This window comes from Mytilus galloprovincialis, chromosome 8 (assembly GCF_965363235.1).
Source record: "Mytilus galloprovincialis chromosome 8, xbMytGall1.hap1.1, whole genome shotgun sequence".
Lineage (NCBI taxonomy): Eukaryota > Metazoa > Mollusca > Bivalvia > Mytilida > Mytilidae > Mytilus > Mytilus galloprovincialis.
The window spans coordinates 34,767,325-34,786,608 of record NC_134845.1 but is presented as its reverse complement, the minus strand read 5'-3'; the positions used below and the strand labels follow the sequence as shown (position 1 = coordinate 34,786,608).

The window sequence follows — 19,284 nt, the reverse complement described above, 5'->3', positions numbered from 1 at the left end:
ATAAGTCAACATGACTCAAATCGTCCCTCGACTTCTTATTGTCCCTGTTACTGGGGAAGTATTACCCTTTTTTGTGATTATGGCGGAATCTCTAATAGAAGAGAGGAAAATTGTAAATAACAATAAATATGAGTAAAGTTTACTATGATCAACAAATAGCTGAAATCGTCACTCAGTCGAGTTGAAGCCAGTCTATTTTTTAATTTGTGATTTTTTCAATTCAATAATGCTAGTTTTTCAAGCACTTGTAATTCCGAGATATGATCTATAGATTCGTTGTAATGTTTTATTCGACCGCTTAGAAGTTATTGCTTGATAACGATCCTGTTTCCATGGTTAATTGGTTAATTGAAACAATCTTTTTTGCGATTAGGTAAGTTTCTAATATTCTGCTAGTAAAGATTGACTATCTTTAGCTCATAGAAGCAGGAAAGTGTGTTGATGATGTTCCCCGTATCTGGATCTCGTGTCGAGATTCGGTGACGGGGTCGGTACCTCATTTAATATTTATGTAATAAGTCAAAGGAGTATATAAGAATAAATGAAAACTTTGCCTAGTTCTGCGTTAACCTTGAACCCTATGAAAGTAGTATTGTGAGTCCTGACAATTGTATAGTACTTCAGAGCACAACCAATAGCTTAATATATTGAAATAATTGGTGTACATGATTCTGTATGAAATATTTTTTAAGAGCTATTGAACGCAACCAGAAATTACCACCATATATGTCAAAATTAAGATAAAACAGGTTTTTTATTGTTTTATTCTTAATACATTTTCAAGATTCTGATTTACAGAATAGTCAATCTTGGTTAAATTTACATGGAAAAGGCCGTATTTCTTCTTAGTGTTAAGTCGAATCTTCTTATATCCGAATGCCAGGCCTTCTGTTGTTGGAGTTTGCATCATAACTATCGATTCTCCTTTATAAAATAAAAAGCAGTAAACATTAAACATTAACTTATTTATGGCTGCATACATGTACGTTATCTCTGACATATGTATAATAAAGTTTAAAATTTGTGCCAAAAGAGGTATTCATATTTAATGTGCTAATATACACAGCAAAAAATGCAACGCATGTGGTTCGAGACCACAATTATTTCGCAGTGCATTTCTTTTAGAACATAAATGAAAATAAAAGAAATCCCACCTGCGCTTTCTCAAAGAAACTTTTACAGTGTGTTGTACTACTTTTGGGATCAAAATTATAGAAAACTTCATCGGCTCTCGGCTCTAACTCAAAATATGGACAATTTTATGTTTAGGGCGTCTTTAAATCTTTTGACAAGTACTAAATTTAAACCTTTTTTCAGCTGGACCAAATCACTACTTTCCTTTAAAATTCTGGATCCAAACTTTTTGACAGTGTAATTTCACCCCCTACTTGCAATACATGAGTTTGAAAACACATGGTGAACGCATGTTCATGGTAACCATATATCTGAGAACATATGGTAAACACATGTTCATAAACCGTATGGTGAACTTATATTTGGATGATGGTTGCTTTACTTCCAGGTCAGGTGCATATTCAGGTTATGAGATCATGATAATGAGAAATGAGCTGTAACCCTGCTTTATATTAGACTGACACCCTTACTCACTTAGCGCTACACAGAAAACATAATTACTAGTAATACGAAATCCAACAATTTGCATGTAAGCGCCAATTTTAGCATTCTTTATATCTACAATTATATCTACTTTACGCTGATGATATTTTTATGTTTGCAAAAAGTGAGGATGAACTTCAACAAATGTTAAATGTGATTCATAGCTGGTGTAAACGTTGGAGGGTTCTGATCAACACGAACAAATCTAAGTGCGTGCATTTTCGTAAAGAACGTTAAAAGCAGAGTGAATTTTACTTTTCAATCGGCAATAATGCGTTAAAAATAGTGGACGATTACAAATACTTAGGTGTAACTTTGAACTGTGAAGGTAACTTTAATTTACATGCAGAGACTTTGACTAAAGGTGCAAGAAGAGCCTTCTAGGTAACATTATCTCGAAAACCAATAGTTTAAAGGAATTTGGTTTTCAATCTTATGAAAAACTTTTTATTTCGTGTGTTACTCCAATCCTCGACTACGCATCTGGAATATGGGGAAATAGGAAGTTCCAATCAATAGACAACGTACAGAACAGAGCAATTCGATATCACTTAGGCGTTCACAGATTTGCACTAATTCTAGCACTGTATGGGGATACAGGACTGGGCGGATACCAATTCAGTTTCGGCATTAGGTAAACACCATTCGCTCCTGGAATAGTCTATAATCGTTTGAAGACGACTGATTAACGAAAGTGGTGTTCAATATGGAGTAAGATCGTTCACAAACAATATTGGTGTAGTGACACTTAAGATATTTTCACTGAACTTAATATGTAACATTATTACGAAAGTAAAACAATGGTGGATTTAAAATCTTTTGAACAAATTGTACGAACTTATTGATATATGGAAAGAGTCCTTGATAAATAAGCCAAAGCTACGATCTAACTTAAACTTTAAAACAAACTTCGAACAAGAGCACTATGTAAAACTAAATCTTACGAAACACGAGCGATCTGTGCAAGCCCAATTCAGATGCGGCATATTACCGATTTGAATTTAGACTGGTAGATACATTGGGGAACCAGTAGAAAACAGACTATTTCGATTTTGTAATTCTCAAAATGTTAGAAGTGAGCTACATTTTCTTATAAACTGCACATTTTATAATGATATCAGACAAACTGTTTTTAGCAAGGTATCAATGGTACCTGACTATACGCAACTAGATGACCAGGGAAAATTAACATTTCTAATGGTGAACCATTCAAGGAAAATTGCTAAATATTTAGCAGCGTCAGTTTTCCGTAGAAAACAAACAGTTTAGTAAATTACTCTAGTTAACATTCTTAAACTTTTTCACAAACTTTAGATGAATATTAATATATGAACTTTTACAATCGTTAATTCTTAATCATGCTAAAATTATCTGTATTTAAATTGGCAATTGACAGTGATATTGGAACATTTATATTGAACTAAAAGTAAAAGGTGACTTATTGGTCCATTGGCTGGGTGTCACTATATATGTAATTATATTTTGTACAAATTCATATATTTATGCTGATTTACACATGTCACTTTAATAAACAATTTACTTACTTTTACTTACTTTATACAGTTTACGTAAATCAATATAACCCTCCTTACTCTGGCACCTAGTCATCCTTAATTCAGAAATATCCCCTGATTTAACGTTTCAATGAAAACATTTTCTAAATTACTGTTTAGTGCTAAACTTATCGATAAGGCTTATAAAATACAGCCTTTCTGACTTTAAATAAACCCATTCTTATATGCAATATCTTATATATCCTTGTTTTTTATACCTTTCTTCAAAGACAGCGTGCTATAATCGTTGCTCTTATACATCTCAGTAGCGACTAAGTGGAGATGAACATTCAGCCGTCTGGTAGCATCTTCTCTCAGATTGAGTATCTCAGATGCGGATAAATAAGAAAAGGTTGCACTGTCTGAAACTGGAATTGTTTTTCCCTTTTTGTTTGCAGTTGTTGCTTCACCAGTAAAGCTTTCACGTTCTACAGATGAATAGTGGTCTGTTGATGCCACACCCCCGCTATCTGTGACGGATGAATCATCATCAGAGGAATCAAGGGATCCTGTAATTGTAAGAGTAAATAGTATTCTCAGAACTTTGTGCTCTTAATGTGATTTTATAATTCATACTATATAATATAATAACCAGAGGTGTTCGTGAAAGAAATAGGCATCAAACCCCAAAGATGATCAGATGAAAATAAAAATCTTTTTTCAAGTTTTCTTTTTATTTCTCAATTGGGCAATCTAATAATTCTAAAACTTGAAGTGTCTATTGATTGACAATTCGTGGTCAATTGAAGATGAGAAATACACAAACAAACAAAAAACGATTTGAAACAACTGTACTAAATTGGCTACTAAATATATGCATGTGAAATATAGATATATATATTATTTTGACATTGGTAATGTACTTTGATGGTTTACATTTTACAAATTGTGACTTGGATGGAGACATACCACATCTTCTCATATTTGATAAGTTACATCTGAGTTATATGACGTTTTAAAAGTTTTTTCAATGTAATCTGATTGCTATGTTAAAAAAAATCACTCTTTCACTTCTTCAATGTAATTGTAAATTTAATCGAACAATTGTCTAATGTATTCCAGAATTTAAAAAGAAATAGTAAAAATGACTAACCTTCATTAGAATGATCATGGTGGGTAACAGTACGTCTTGTATCTTCTGTCTGTCTTCTTTGTGGTATAACTCGAGCATATACTTTCTTTTTGCTACATTTTTGGTTTTTTACGCCATCTCCAGATTCTATCTTCGTTTTAGTCTTACCTAAAAGAGTTTAATTTTTAAAATTACGCATACATAAAATTGAGAATGGACATGTGGAATGTGTCAAAGAGACAACAAGCCGACCAAAGAGCAGATGACAGTCGAAGGCCAATAATTACATATATATAAGTAATTATTCATACCAACAAATATTTTTGTCATTACAAATTTTGAAACTACAATTCCTACAATTTAAGTTTATATATCATATACATACAAAGTAATGAAACCATTAAGCCTTGTGAATTGTGCGAGTTGTGGTCAAATATCTTGTTAAAAAAGTAATAGGGGAAATTGTGTACTCACCATGTTTCAATCTTTTATCACCAAAAACAGACAGGTTCTCATCATCGCTCGTATTGTCGTCCACTTTAGATAAATCTTGAATCTCTGTATACTGGAGATCCTCTGGGTGGTAGGGTAACGTTGCACGTGCGTTGCTCTTTTTCGTTTTGCGACGTCGAGATATCTCATACCGATTGTCGTCTTTAGCAATTGAATGGGCTAGCTGTCTGTCCTTTCGACGATCTGTTTTACGTCTTTCACTTGCCGGAAGTGTAGCTGATCGATTCTTTTCAGGTGGTATATTGGCACTTGGTGTTTGGAGTATTGTCAATGATTTACAGTGTTTTTCGTCAGTGTTGTTGTTTTTTCCAACGGCACCGACTGCTGTTTTGCACCGCGATTTACCATGTAATTTTGTAATTTCTTCGTCTGTGGTATTCAACTTGTCGCCCGTATCCAAATGTTTTGCTGCTTTACCTACCAGTGTACAACTATCCTAAAATAAACATGCTTACATACTTATCATTTATGTACATGTGAGAATCTGATACAAATTTAATTTGTCCGGAAAAAGACAAACCAATACAATATTTGAAGAATGAACACTGTAGCAACGAATGTATTAAATAAAACGGAACTTTATTTTTTATATATACATGTATATTGAATTAATATGCCATTGAGAAATATAAAAAAAGATTTTTCTTTTGTTTCACAGTGTAATCAAAATTATTTCAAGTGATAATATTAATTTCAAATACCTCGAAATCTCTGTATTTGTGAGGCGACGTTCTCATAATAGCCAACTCAGAACAAACATCTTCATTATATATATTGCCGGCTATCTTCAATGCTCTGTCTCCATGACTTTGGTGTGTGTGTTTAAGAAGCTGATTTTCAGCCGTTAAACAATCTTTCCATCCCCTCAGTAGAACATCAAGCCTTTCTTTCTCTTCTTCCATCCATAATTTCTTGAGCTCCACAGACTTCTGAATAAAGTTGTTTTCAAAGATAATCATTTTAATAAATTGAACTGTGATAACATTAACAACACCAAACCCGTAATCAATCAAACAATATTCGAACTTCTTTTAAAGTGAGTTTTACTTTGCGTATTGCTGTGTGTTTGTTTATTCCACATTGGCTAGATGTATAGGTGGAGGGTTGAGATCTCACAAAACATGTTAACACCACAATTTTGCACCTGTCCCAAGTCAGTAGCGTCTGGCCTGTATGTATCCTTTGATCTTGTATGATTTTTTTTAATTTTGATTAACTTATATGTTTTGGAGTTTGGTGTGATGTCCATTTTCATTGAACTTGTACACATTTTGGATATGGGCGGTTGCTGGATTTTCTCGCAGTGTTGAAGACCCTGCTGGTTTCTGTTTTTTGTTCAGGTTGCTGTCTCTGTGATACATTCCTTATTTACATTCTCAATTTTAGTTTGTTTAAGGTTTTTTGTTTTGAGAAGCTGGAGTGAACAGCGACAATTGTTTCGTTCGTGCATCCGTTTGCTGGTTCGTAATGAAATTCATAAATATTTGCAATAATCCTTTTTCATTATGAATTTCTCCCTTTATCTTAAAATATGAATGAATTTTCGTGTTTGAAAAAAAAAAGATGTGGCTTTTTACATTTTTCCATATTCATAAGGTACGCTTAGGGTTGGTTTGTATGGGTATCTCGGGGGATGTAGAATGAAAGTGAGATGGCAAGTATTTGATAAATGAAATACATACTTACCGAAATGATTTTTGCCCGAAGAAGCAGCTCGCTTTCTTTGTTGATATCGTAACTAGAAATTGTGTTGTCAAGTAGCTGTTTTGTGGAATTGTACTTTTCATTTTTGCAAGCATTTGTATATATTCTTTCTAGTTTAAATGCAACATGGCTTATTTTCTGAAAATCAAATTTTATACATATTTATACATAACTGTAATATATAATGGCCATTTAAGGTATTCAAAATACCATGCGACACAAAATAATATGTCAATTGCCTTCTCAGGAAAGTGCTGAGGTTTACAGCAGTGCTGTTAATGTTTATAATGACGAAGTTTCTTATTTACCTCAAATCATTAAAAAAAAATGGGAATTTTAAAAGAGTGACAGATACATGTTGTAGTGATGAACAAAACTGAGATAGCACTGTCTGATTGACATGTAAAGCAAATAAGAATAGATTAAGAACTAGAATTTTATTATTTTAATCATAAACCCATAAAGGGCACCATTTTACAACAACAATATGCACAATATTATTGGGGAAAAAATCAACAAAAAACAAGAACCTAATATTATAATATTCTATCATGTTATAGGCAGGATCAGAGCCTAACACATCATGTGTCTTATATAACTATTGCAACATATCTCATAATAATCAAATATTATTTTATGTATTTTGTTCCCCTGGATCTTATTTCTAAACACTGAATAATATAATTTCCTAGGCACATAAGAGTTGGCAAATGCACATTTGTGAACAGCCAGAAATATTTTTTTATCCTTGGGTAATTCTTTAAGACTAGTACAAAAACTGTTTACGTAATCCACTAATAATTTTCTCTCTCCGTTATATAAAGGACATCTTATTGTGAAATGGGTCTCATCTTAAATATATAAATGAACTTACATCTCTATCCGATTCTGTTTCTCTCAAAACCTTGGAATGTATCTTTACTAGCTTTCTAAAAGCAACTGCTTCTTTCTCATATTCCGATGTAGATATACTGTCTAATGCACTGAAAACGAAAACATACTATGTAACTTATATTTAGTTATTATTATTTGACCACAGACATACTACATGTATATAAATAATAATGTGTCCTATATGTTCAGTGGAATTTGGATCAAAACTCTCGGTTGGCATTAAAAATTAAAAAGATCATATCATATGGAACATGCATACTAAGCGTCAAGTTGATTGGACTTCAACTTTATCAAAAACTACTTTGACCAAAAACTTTGACCTGAAGCGGGACAGACGTACGGAAGGACGAACGAACGGACAAGGATACCGAAAAACTTACGTTCCCCTAGGTTGGGAAAACAAATTTGTCCACATAGAGCAATGTACGTAAACACCTTTGAAAGCTCAGCCTCAAGATTCAAGTTACGATTGCTCTAAAGGACAAAAGTACGGAAAAGGACTATGAATGAATCATATTTTACCTTTGTAAATCTCGGAAAAGACAAGAGAAACTTGAAGCAACAGATCTTATTTCTTCTGCTTGTGTTTCATCACGCGTCATTGATGCCTCGAATGATTTCAACAGTGGAAAATCTACAAATTAAAAAGATGGTTTTTTTTATTATAAGAATATGCAACAATGCGACACGAAACTTTGGTGAACTGCACAAAGACATGCCATTAAATAAACAAGTGCGCAATATTTACTAATTCATGTTATTCACACTAGCATTTATTTTGGGGGCCATGATACACTTTCCAGTACTCTTATACTATTGTAAATAAAAGACTGCTTTCTAAAGCAGTTTTGATATATATTTCATTGTATTGTACACTACCGCCGTACATTTCATTTCAGAACATCTCTTAGAATAGCAAAAGAAATTGTAAATATATGTTACATTTTCTTGATTGTTGAGCAAATAATCAATTATATGGCTTCGTGAATCGTACGCAATGCATTCGAATGTTATATGAACAAACCTTTGTAGCCATCTATTTTTACTAACTTCTTCCTGTAATCATTGACGGTCTTTAATATTTTCTTTGATAATAAATCGTGGTATGCTGCTTTCTCCTCAGCGTACTGTTTCCAGAAAGTCAGATCTGTTAAACTGTATAAAAAGATTTAGATAATGGGCGGATATTTCATATGATTAGAAGTAACATTTTAAAAATAAAATACTATGAAATATAATTTTTATATTCTTTCTTAAAATCCCTTGATTACAATATTTATCTTGTCGAGACAGTTAAATTTTGAATCTGTGAAATGCGAGGTATGCAGAGGCGGATTTAGAGGGGGGCCCAGGGGGCCCGGGCCCCCCCTTTTTTGGGAAAAAAATTGGTTGCTTATATAGGGAATCACTGAAGCGTGACTGGAGCGGGCCCCCTCTTAGGTCAGTCAGTGGGCCCCCACTTATGAAAATTTCTGGATCCGCCACTGGTATGCTAAATATATTTTTTAAACAAACATTAATTTTGACCATGAGAGATAATCAACGAGGAAAAGCGATAGAATCCTTTTTTCCAAAGATTTTATATATAGAACGAGAGAATATGAAATACGAAATAAAATAAAAATTGAGCTATGCAATGTTTCCTAGCTGCATGTAAAATGTGATATTTATAACCAATAAAACAACAGATATTTACACCATAGTAAAGCCTTTAACAATTACAAAGCGCAATAATTAGACCAAGATACACAAATTGTTTGAAGAATCCGCAATCGTAATCGTACAAAAAAAAACGTAATGTGTTTCTGTATCTGATATAAAATAAGAAGATGTGGTGTAATTGCCAATGAGACATTTCTCCACCAGAGACTAAATGACATAGAAGTAAGCAACTATAGATCACCATAGGCCTTCAACAATGAGCAAAGCCCATATCACATTGACAGCTATAAAAGGTAAAAAAAAAAAGACAAATGTTTACAAATTCTAACGGTCTGGTTATGTTTAAAAAATGAACGAAGTTCAAATACACCGGAGACCAAACAAGTTCAAAATGAAGACCGTATGATTTTCTTAACTTTGAACATGACTATCCTGATTTGGTAACAGTTGAATATAAATAATCTTGCACAAAAATATATGTCAATTATGGCAAGCCGTTTTGCTATCTATTCTAACTTCAAGATATCTAAAAAATATTTTAAACTTTATAACATGTCTAATCAAGTTTATAACGGCTTACCACAGTAAATAAATACACCGCAACCAAAAAATGTAGGAATCAAGTGTGCAAAAAAGTGAGAAAAAAAATAGATAAATAGAAACTGCGGAAAAAAATAAGCATTCTCAGCAACAGATGAAAGCAGATAGTCAATCTACAAAAACATCAAATAGTTTTCTCCTATAAATAGTACGCTATATAAACAGAACTATGAAGGGGTATGAAAGAAAAAATAATGTTAATAAAATTATTTACACAGTATTTTGATATTCACTTTCATTGAATGCCAATCGTTTCAACTTTGGATTTTCAGAGACTGACATATCAATAAGGGTAAATGTGGAATTAGTTTGTTTACTTACTGTCTCTTCTTTAATTCAATGGAATCCGGATTGAACAGTTCATACGAAGTCATTTTACAGAAACAAACATACAGCGCTACTGGAAAGAACAACGTCGCTGCAGTCAATAACGTTTCCCATGGACACTTTTGTAACGTTATACCTATATTGTGACGTCATAGAATACCCCAATATTACTTATAAACTAATACAAAAGGACGTTAGTTTTCTAAATTGAAGTGTTTCATAATTTTATGTCACAGCTTTTTATACAAGCCTACTATACAGTGTGGGTTTTTCTTTTTGATATTGAAATGATTGAAAATAAATAATAATTTCTACAGTATAATCATAAGATTGATGCACACGAAAAGGGGGAGTGAAAAAGAGCAAATGTTAAATCTGATATAAATATTGGCTTTTCATGTCTGAAAAGCTAATAAAAAAAGAAGAAAAGAGTTTAAACTGGCGGGTAGTGATGATTGTGTAAATCTTTGCTCCGCATACTTCTTCATTTATTTCAGGTATCATACTATGGTCAATGTACTCTCCGCAAACATGTGGAATATTTTATTTATCATTTTATCATAGATCTTCTCTTTAATATGTTGTAAGAATTAGAGACACACAAAGTATGAACGGTGATTTCTTGTTAAAAAAAAAAAGAAAAAAAAAGGGTGATTTCTTTTGATTTCTTATCAAAATTTTTAAACATGTGATTAGTAAAATTTCGTGAGAACATGAAAAGATAATAATTGAAAAGAATTCCTTCCTTATGTTTTGTATACGCTTTCATATTTATATAGTTCATATGCAATTCTTGTTTTGAATTTAATGTCCTTTGTAAAAACCACGAGTCTGAGGAAGTGTTTATCATAATTATAGTTCTGATTCAATTAAGCTCGCTTTATCAATTATGGAAAATAATGCTAGTTCTATTACAAGTAAATTTATTTTATTTCTTTTTGCTGGACATATTACTATTTCAACAAGTAAGTTTTAATTTTAAGTTTATTTCATTCGAACAGGTGTATATTTGTAAAATGTTAAAACTATTTTGTCCTTTAATCTATAAGCTACAACAAATACCAAGTTGTATTTGTTGTAAAGCTGTATTCATTTTAACTAAGATCAAGCAAGACAACAACAAGACAAAACAAAACAAAACATAACAAAAATAAACAAAAAAATAGACAAAGTTTAATGCATTATTCAGACTTGATCGCATCTCAATGTAAAATTTATATACGAATAATCGGTCACAGACTTATATTTGTCATGCAATCTGCCTTTAGAAGTTATTTGAACGAGTGCAAATTGTTTGATAGACGCTCATTACTGAATTACAGATACTAAAAGCATGGCCAATCTTTTTCTGTTGTATTAACTAAAACATTTTTCTTCATAAATCATAAATGCGAAATTTAAGTAAATGATAAGCAATATCGGTATATAATGGATTGTATACACTTAGGGCACATACAGATATATCAAAAACCATAATTCAAAAAAAAAACATACAGTATTTGGGACAAAAGCACATGCGGCGAAAACGCTAAACAGAAGACTGACCAACACGAGTTTTATTTAAAAGTGGGACTAAAATCAGTGCGTAGAAATACACAAACAGTTCCTGCTCCTATAGTGGTACCTGTCGTGATGATGTGAAAATCAGTGATAAGTCGCATTCATTGATATCACAACACATGAAAAAAGTTCGGGAATCCTAAACAGTTGTTTGACAGCTACTAAATTAAGTAAGAGGCCAGTACCAAACGCATGTAACAAAATCGATTCTAGTATTTCATCTATCTGTATTCAATTATTTCTTATTATACAGTACGAGTTTCCGAAGAACTTAATTATTCAAAATTTATGTTTTGAAATATTTTTAATGTCTAACTAGGCAACCAATGTACAGACTACGTGCTTTTGGATGGTCCGGAAGAAGAAGCAAGATCCCCACTCCTCGGCATTTCTGGTTCTGCCATTTCAGATGATCGCTTGGCAACAGGGTGGTATAGATCTAACCTTACCGCCGGTACAGACATGACTAAAAACTGTCCACTTTTAATGCGTTGTGGTACGATGTATCCCATATGGCTGAACGGTAATATACAATTCTCATAATAAAATTGAGAAAGGAAATGGGGAATGTGTCGAAGCGACAACCGAAGGTCACCAATGGGGCTTTAATGTAGCGAGAAACTCCCGCACCCGTAGGCGTCCTTCAGCTGGTCCCTTAAAAAATATATATATACTAGTACGGTGATAATGGACGTCATACTAAACTCCGAATTATACACAATAATCTAAATTAAAAAAACCATACAAGATTAACAAAGGCCAGAGGCTCCTGACTTGGGACAGGCGCAAAATTGCGGCGGGGTGAAACATGTTTATGAGATAAACCTTGTTATGACTACATTACACAAATGATATCGGGTATGTTCCTTATGTCGTAGCTACAATACCCTTTCCCTTTTCACGAATGTGACTATTTACGATTTGTAATAACATAAGCAACACGACGGCTGCCACATGTGGAGCAGGAGCTGCTTACCCTTCTGGAGCACCTGAGATCACCCCAAGGTTTTGGTGGGGTTCGTGTTGCTTAGTCTTTAGTTTTCTATGTTGTGTCTTCTGTACTATTATTTGTCCGTATGTCTTTTTATTTTTAGCCATGACGTTGTCCGTTTATTTTCTATCTATGAGTTTGACTCTCCCATCTGGTATCTTTCGTCCCTCTTTTATAAGGGCTTGTTACAGTCACTGGTAAGTATAGTTCATTCTGTTACTAGTAGTATTGCACATCGTCTAATCGGTGCATGGTATATAAGTAGCTTTTTTTTGTTGAAAAAACACTCGATGCTATTGTGTAATTTCTTCAAATTGAAATCTGCATTTTTTGGGGTAAGATTGAGTCAATATTCTAGAAGTCGACGTCAAACATATATTGAGTATTGAGTCTTCAAGACTTTAATTTTACCCACTCACGTTTGGACGAACCCTTATTTCAACAGGTAAAACAATATGCAGAGATACATGTATACATATGCTTTTAAATTAATTTCTTGTGCAATAAATAAATGGAATTTAACTCCACTAATTGTTTTTTGTTTTCGTGTTCAATTTAAGGAACCATACCAACTGTTAGTGAAGGAGAAGTAGTGAGATCTGTATGCAAGCTTAGCATAAGTGGCTCTTGTTGTGACTCAAGTTATAATAGCTTAACAATAAAAATTAAGAACTGTGGAGACTTCAGAGTTTATTATTTAGACACGAGTGGTGTACCAGCAAGCTCTGCATTTTGCTTTGGTAAGTTATGAACTTGTGAAACTTATAAATTGCGAAGAAATGGAATAACACACGACATCAAGCATCGTGTATATATCTACACTATACAAAGCGACAAATTAAAAAAATAAAATGTATTATTTTCTGGAAACAAAGTAACATCAACATCTTTGGGTTATTATCATCCATTTCCAATTTAGCTATAGCAATAATGTGCTGAAGATTGTTTGTTATTCAGTGACTTTGAATTGCTATTAGATGTGTTTATAACGTTCAGCAGTCAATCTTACAAATATATGACAGGAAGAATGGAGTCCACACTATTTGCTAGATCTTTTCGATAACTTTAGTTTCGATCTCGCATGATTTATTCAGACTACCAGGTTATTGTGAAAGTGAGCTTATTTATGCTTTAAACTACAAAAATAGAAACTACTCGCACAGACCTTTGAGTAATTTTTACTCATTTTAGTTAAAAAAAAACAATAATAATACAATAGGTCAAAGTCATAAATGTACCGAAGTTAAAAAAAAATAATGGTCAATATGATATTAAATAAAAAAAAAAGGCTTAATGTCTTTACTATTTTTGATCAATATTTTTTTTAAATTTAAAAGGTGATATTCCGAAAGAAACAACGACATCAGATCAAACTGTTATGGTTTCCGCAGGTGAGTGGTATTTTTGTGTGCCAGATTGAAATCTTATCCTATGTAAAATGTTTACCACTGTCTTTTTAATGTAATGACAATTAATTACTTTTAGTTTAAAACATCGAAAGACAAGTCTTTTTTAGAGCTTATCATTTTTTACGAATTTCAACTACGACTATATTATTTTTAAAATATGATTATTATACTTTCTTTCTTTACTTGACCTTTAATGGTTTACTTTTATAAATTGTTACCTGGATGGTATATAGCTATATAACAACTATTTGTCATACTCTTTTCAATATGTTTCTAGGTTTGTCTACTTTACAAAGTACAGCCATGCCAGACTCTGAAAGTACAAGGTCAGGATCACAAAATATAGTAACTACTACTTCAGTGAAACCGACAACACAAAACTCAACCACAGTAGAACAAGGCACAACATCAAGTACATCTGTCATTAACCAATTTATGTCTACTAGAGCTGGTGTCAAACACGTTAATAAAACAACAACAGAGACTACAACATTACCGGCTTCTGTTAGTGTTGAGATGACTACAATCACTGAAAGCACAACACTGATAACGGCTACTGATTCTACTGTAAAGTCAATCACTGGTAACATAGGATTGACGAATATTACAGATTCCACTGTTACATCTACACAGACAAATACAACACTCAACGACGAATCATCTGTTCAGATTGAAACCGTGACTGGTAATGGCTTGTCAACCAATAGAAACAATGAGTTAGCAACAACTATTGCACTAACAACAGGGATGGGGCGAGAGATTATAGGTAACAACGCTTCTTCTACCACAATGCTTAGACATAATCACAGCACAACTTTTAACAGAAAAGATCAAGTAACTAAAACTATTATAACTAAACGTACTGAAAATGTATCAGTATCATCGAGTATAAACAACTTGAAAACGATTCCAAACAGCAGAGTAACTACAACAAACCATGACACCTTTAATGGCCAACAACTTACAACTGAAGAAGTACATATGAGTACAAATATGACAACTGTGAAGACTGGCTCTATTCAAAATGATGGTAAACTAACATTTATAAACTAGAGGCTCCAAGGAGCCGGTGTCACTCTCCTGATATTTATACATACACGCTGTCAGTCTCCTGATATTTATATATACACGCTGTCAGAAAAACCAGGTTCAATCCACCCTTTTCTACATTTGAAAATGCCTGTACTAAGTCAGGAATATGACAGTTGTGATTAGGGACTTTCCGATTTATTTTTCCTTGGAGTTCAGTATTTTTGTAATTTTACTTTTTGATACATGAAATAATGCAACGTTATACTTTTGCTTTAATTTCAAAAGACTTTTAAAAAAAATATTAACGGACAATAACTCCTTAAGGAGTCAATTGACCATTTTGGTCATGTTGACTTATTTGTAGATCTTATTTTGCTGAACATAATTGCTGTTTACTGTTTATCTCTATCTATAATCATTTTCAAGATAACAAACAAAAACTGCAAAATGTCCTTAAAATAACCAATTCAGGGGCAGCAACCCATCAACAGGTAGTCTGATACGTCTGAAAATTTCGGCCAGGTGAGCTAAAAAGTCTATAAATATACTTACAGATTGTAGCAGCTAAATATCAAAAAAAAAAGGAAGAAAGAAAGAAAGAAAAGAAGAAAATTATGTAGAAAAATCCTGTATATATAAACTGTAACCGACTTCCTTATAATTCAATTTAAGAAAAACAATTACATTCCGTTTATTTATGGGTTTTCGAATATGTTCAAATGACATATTTTTCGTTTCTCTAGACAATTCACTTGGGGAAAAGTTATTTTGTTTTAAATAGTTTTTCAAAAGATGGTGAAAATATCATTAATTATATTTAAAACTTAAAGAATTATCATTTCATCAATTTTGCAGTTTTTACTAAAATGTTAGTGAACTTTTCTCTCGTTAAAATATATTTGTAGTGATTAATTATTATCATCATCATTATTATCATTATCATTATTATCTCCTATAATTATTACCATTATTATCATTATAATCACTATCATCATTATCATACTTATCATTATCATATTTATTATCATTCATGTCATTATCATTATTGCAGTATCTACCAGCACTGATATGGTTTTGATTATTGTTGCCTGTGTTTGTGTGACGCTTGCTGTTATTTGTGTCATCGGTATGATTGTATTGTGTTGGTAAGTACAAGAAGTCAGACGAATTTTCAAATTTCATAAGAGCATTTATAAAAGTATCTATTATCTTTACCTATTATACTAAAACTAAATTTCTTTACTTGCAACTAAAGGAATACTGGAAATACAAATCCAGTGTTTAACTTAACTGCTGCGAATTGTCATCAGTACAGAAAATAAAAGACGTCTGGCGAAACTTTTGATTCCGTAAAAGCATACATACTACTCTGTCAAACCACTTGGATCTCGTTCACGCGGCAGTCAGTGTTGCGGCAGGTTTTTAAATAATAGTTTTGACTGCTTGTATATCATACCTTACGAATTACGTACTAAGTAATTATATCTCTAGAAAAAAGGATGAGCCTCCTTAAGGCAGAGTTTACCATAAGAAGTTTTGATTGTTATTGATAAGCTTGTTTACTTTTTTGATTTTTTCACGTTTTATATGATATGTCTGTTTCCTATTCCTTTAAATTGTTGAATATGCCATAAAAGTAATCTCAAAAGTACATGACACTGAAATCGGAAGTATAAATGTGTTTTAACTAAAACTTGCATTACGAAAATTTTGTAACATCAATTTCTATCATTTTTTAAAACAGTTTATTAAGAAAACGACAAAACCAGAGAAAAAGCAGTCTGCCTTGGGAACAAATTAAAATGGACAATATCAAGCAATATGAAGAAATTCAGCAAAATCTGGAGTATGACTATATTGACGATATCAATGTTGGATCTAATAACGACGCATCATTTAATTCATTTCGTGGCATGGAAAATCGCGATGACAGTTCTAGTCGATATGTTAGATATGTTGAAGATCCAACTGAAGAAAAAAATGTAAGATATGTTGAAGAACAAAGTCAAGAAAATAGTTATTACCATAGTATGGCTGAAGGTTCTTCACAGAAAACATCAAGCAATACATACGATTATATCGAAAGTGACACAACTGAAAATACAGAACTATATCATCATATGAGTTCACCTGCATTCGATATCGTCCACTATACAAACAAAGAAAAAATGAAAGAAGCTTTTTCAGAAAAGGATTTTGAACACAAGTACAATACTAACCCAAATAAAGCTGTAGAAACCCAGTTTAAGGTCGAAACAGAAGAAAACTTAACGGCCAACAACGATAAGACAAATACTGAATGCTTGTTGAACAATGGTAATATCATTGACGACGAAAGCCAATATATAATACCTTCCAAAAAATCACACAGTTGTACTCAAGAAGACATTAAAGATTTAGCACCAGACACTGACAAAATAACAGAGCTACAGTACCAAAATGTTCAAACAATAAGCCAATGTAGTTAGGATAAAGATGCGCCAAGAATTTTGAATGAATCCTAACAGAAGACTGACATGATGCCACTTGAAAATTTATAGAATAATGCATGTCAAGAAGGTTGTTCAATTCAATCTAAAATGTACATGATAAAGAGTATATGTTATCATGTCGCGTTTACAAGTTAGGACTATGACAATTGTTGTACATTCGTTTGATGTGTTTAAGCTTTTGATTTTGCCATTTTATAAAGGAATTTCCCTTGTAGTTCGGTATTGTTGTTATTTTACGTTTTATGCTATCAACTGTATATTTGTAAATAAAATAAAACTGTAAATGCAATAATCATAAACATTTTAAACTCTTGATACATTACACACTTATTTAAAAAAAAACACGTGTAGACTTTTTGCATATATCCTATTGCCTTTTTTTGTAAGCTGGAAAAGAGGGACGAACAATACCAGAGGGACAGTCAAACTCATATACTTAGTATCGAAAATAAACTGACAACATGGCTAAAAATGAAAAAAGGCAAACAAACAAACAATAGTACACATGACACAACATAGAAAACTAAAGAATAAGAAACACGAATACCACCAAAAACTAGGGGTGATCTCAGGTGCTCCGGAAGGGTAAGCAGACTTGCTCCAAAAGGGAAGGGGATTGTAGTAATGAACATATCCGATATCATCTGTGAAACGGTTAATCCATAACGGTCAACCAACTCGTGATTGCGTCCGTAAAATTTACGAAGGGATGATGTCAACTTCACTTGTAATTGAAGCAGATGTATACTGGAATAACTTCGGACTGTTCTACTTTAGAAACAAATATTGCAGTTCTATTACAAGAACACTTTGGGACAATTATATGTATTTATATAGTAATTAAATTATTTTATTCATTCGATTGATTTTATTCATCGTTTTGATCTTATTAATTTACTTTTTTTCTTTGTTTCTGTCTTTGTTGATCTATTTACTTTTCTTTTCCTTCTTTCCATTTTTTCCTAAGTTTCAAATCAATAATTTTTCACGATTAATTATTTGATATTGCTCTTTTAGTTTTTATTTGTAAACCGGCCTTGATATCATCGCGTGCCAAATTTTGCATTGTAGTACTGAACCGCATATGTGTTATAACATAAGAATACATGTCAGCAAAATTCGAGTATAAAAACAATCGACACGAAAATCATTTAACTGTAATACATGTTATTTCGACTGGAATGTTGCTACATAGAAATTGAAAGTTTACAATTGGGAAGCTACATTTATATCTTGCGTCGTGAAGTTTATGTTCGCAACCGACTTTCATTGTCAATATGAGGCATCCTTTGTTTGTTGAAAAAAAGAAAAAAAAACGAGTCCAAACTTAACAAATATGTTTTCATGTGAAATCAGTGAGAAGTTTACACAAATAAATTCATAAATTGTGTTTTATTTTAGCAGTTTTCAAATGCAACCATTCAAACTAAATAAATATAAAGACCTAATTTTTGATAATATTGATAGTAAAACTATTTTGAAAAGTGCCAAAGTGTACTTTTATACTTTGATAGTCAATAATGCAATTATATGAACTTCCCTGTATTATAATTGATTGTTGTCATATTCAAAGGTCGACCTTGTGAAAACGTATATTTTTAGTTCGTAGTCTAAATGAAAATATTTCAGCATTTATTATATGGTTACCTGGCTGACAATTTGTTTAATAACCCTGGGTGTACCATTATTAAACTAACTCACTTATACATGCTGATATGGTTTATTATTTTCTATAAACATGAGTTGCATAAATGCATTGCTAAAATATTATATAAACGAAATACAATTAGGTTTATACATGACTACGTATATGTTTTAATTCTCGGAACTATATCCTAGTCCTCTTCTCTACGCATGT

At 32.2% G+C, this 19,284-nt stretch overlaps 2 protein-coding genes across 3 annotated transcripts; one reads left to right on the top strand and one right to left on the bottom strand.

The window, feature by feature from the left end:
• Positions 1-746: 746 nt before the first annotated feature.
• LOC143085645 (uncharacterized) lies at positions 747-10,048 on the bottom strand. The gene is made up of 10 exons (XM_076262125.1): positions 9,937-10,048; positions 8,378-8,508; positions 7,876-7,987; positions 7,334-7,442; positions 6,442-6,597; positions 5,457-5,684; positions 4,717-5,191; positions 4,264-4,410; positions 3,389-3,679; positions 747-924 (listed from the first exon to the last, which is right to left on the bottom strand). Exons 1-10 carry the CDS (start codon positions 9,987-9,989, stop codon positions 755-757), a joined length of 1,872 nt encoding a protein of 623 aa, XP_076118240.1. The 5' UTR covers positions 9,990-10,048; the 3' UTR covers positions 747-754.
• A 722-nt stretch (positions 10,049-10,770) lies between these two features.
• Positions 10,771-17,703, top strand: LOC143085644 (uncharacterized). 2 transcript variants are annotated; one of them, XM_076262124.1, is made up of 7 exons: positions 10,771-10,907; positions 11,822-12,025; positions 13,054-13,233; positions 13,831-13,884; positions 14,180-14,668; positions 15,986-16,079; positions 16,679-17,703. In XM_076262124.1, the coding sequence occupies exons 1-7, from the start codon at positions 10,832-10,834 to the stop codon at positions 17,400-17,402; spliced, it is 1,821 nt and encodes a 606-aa protein (XP_076118239.1). In that variant the 5' UTR covers positions 10,771-10,831; the 3' UTR covers positions 17,403-17,703. The 2 variants fall into 2 exon arrangements, with proteins under 2 accessions (XP_076118239.1, XP_076118238.1); XM_076262123.1 differs by having other exon boundaries at positions 14,180-14,932.
• The last annotated feature ends 1,581 nt before the right edge of the window (positions 17,704-19,284 follow it).

What these genes read in the sequence shown, in the direction of transcription:
- LOC143085645 (XM_076262125.1), bottom strand. Translation starts at nt 9,989, where the DNA reads ATGACTTCGTATGAACTGTTCAATCCGGATTCCATTGAATTAAAGAAG. An exon ending in AAACAGAATCGGATAGAGAT is followed by an intron (nt 6,598 to 7,333) that starts GTAAGTTCATTT and finishes TTTGATTTTCAG; the next exon opens with AAAATAAGCCATGTTGCATT. An exon ending in CCATGATCATTCTAATGAAG is followed by an intron (nt 3,680 to 4,263) that starts GTTAGTCATTTT and finishes TTACAATTACAG; the next exon opens with GATCCCTTGATTCCTCTGAT.
- LOC143085644 (XM_076262123.1), top strand. Translation starts at nt 10,832, where the DNA reads ATGGAAAATAATGCTAGTTCTATTACAAGTAAATTTATTTTATTTCTT. An exon ending in GTATCCCATATGGCTGAACG is followed by an intron (nt 12,026 to 13,053) that starts GTAATATACAAT and finishes GTTCAATTTAAG; the next exon opens with GAACCATACCAACTGTTAGT. An exon ending in TGGCTCTATTCAAAATGATG is followed by an intron (nt 14,933 to 15,985) that starts GTAAACTAACAT and finishes TCATTATTGCAG; the next exon opens with TATCTACCAGCACTGATATG.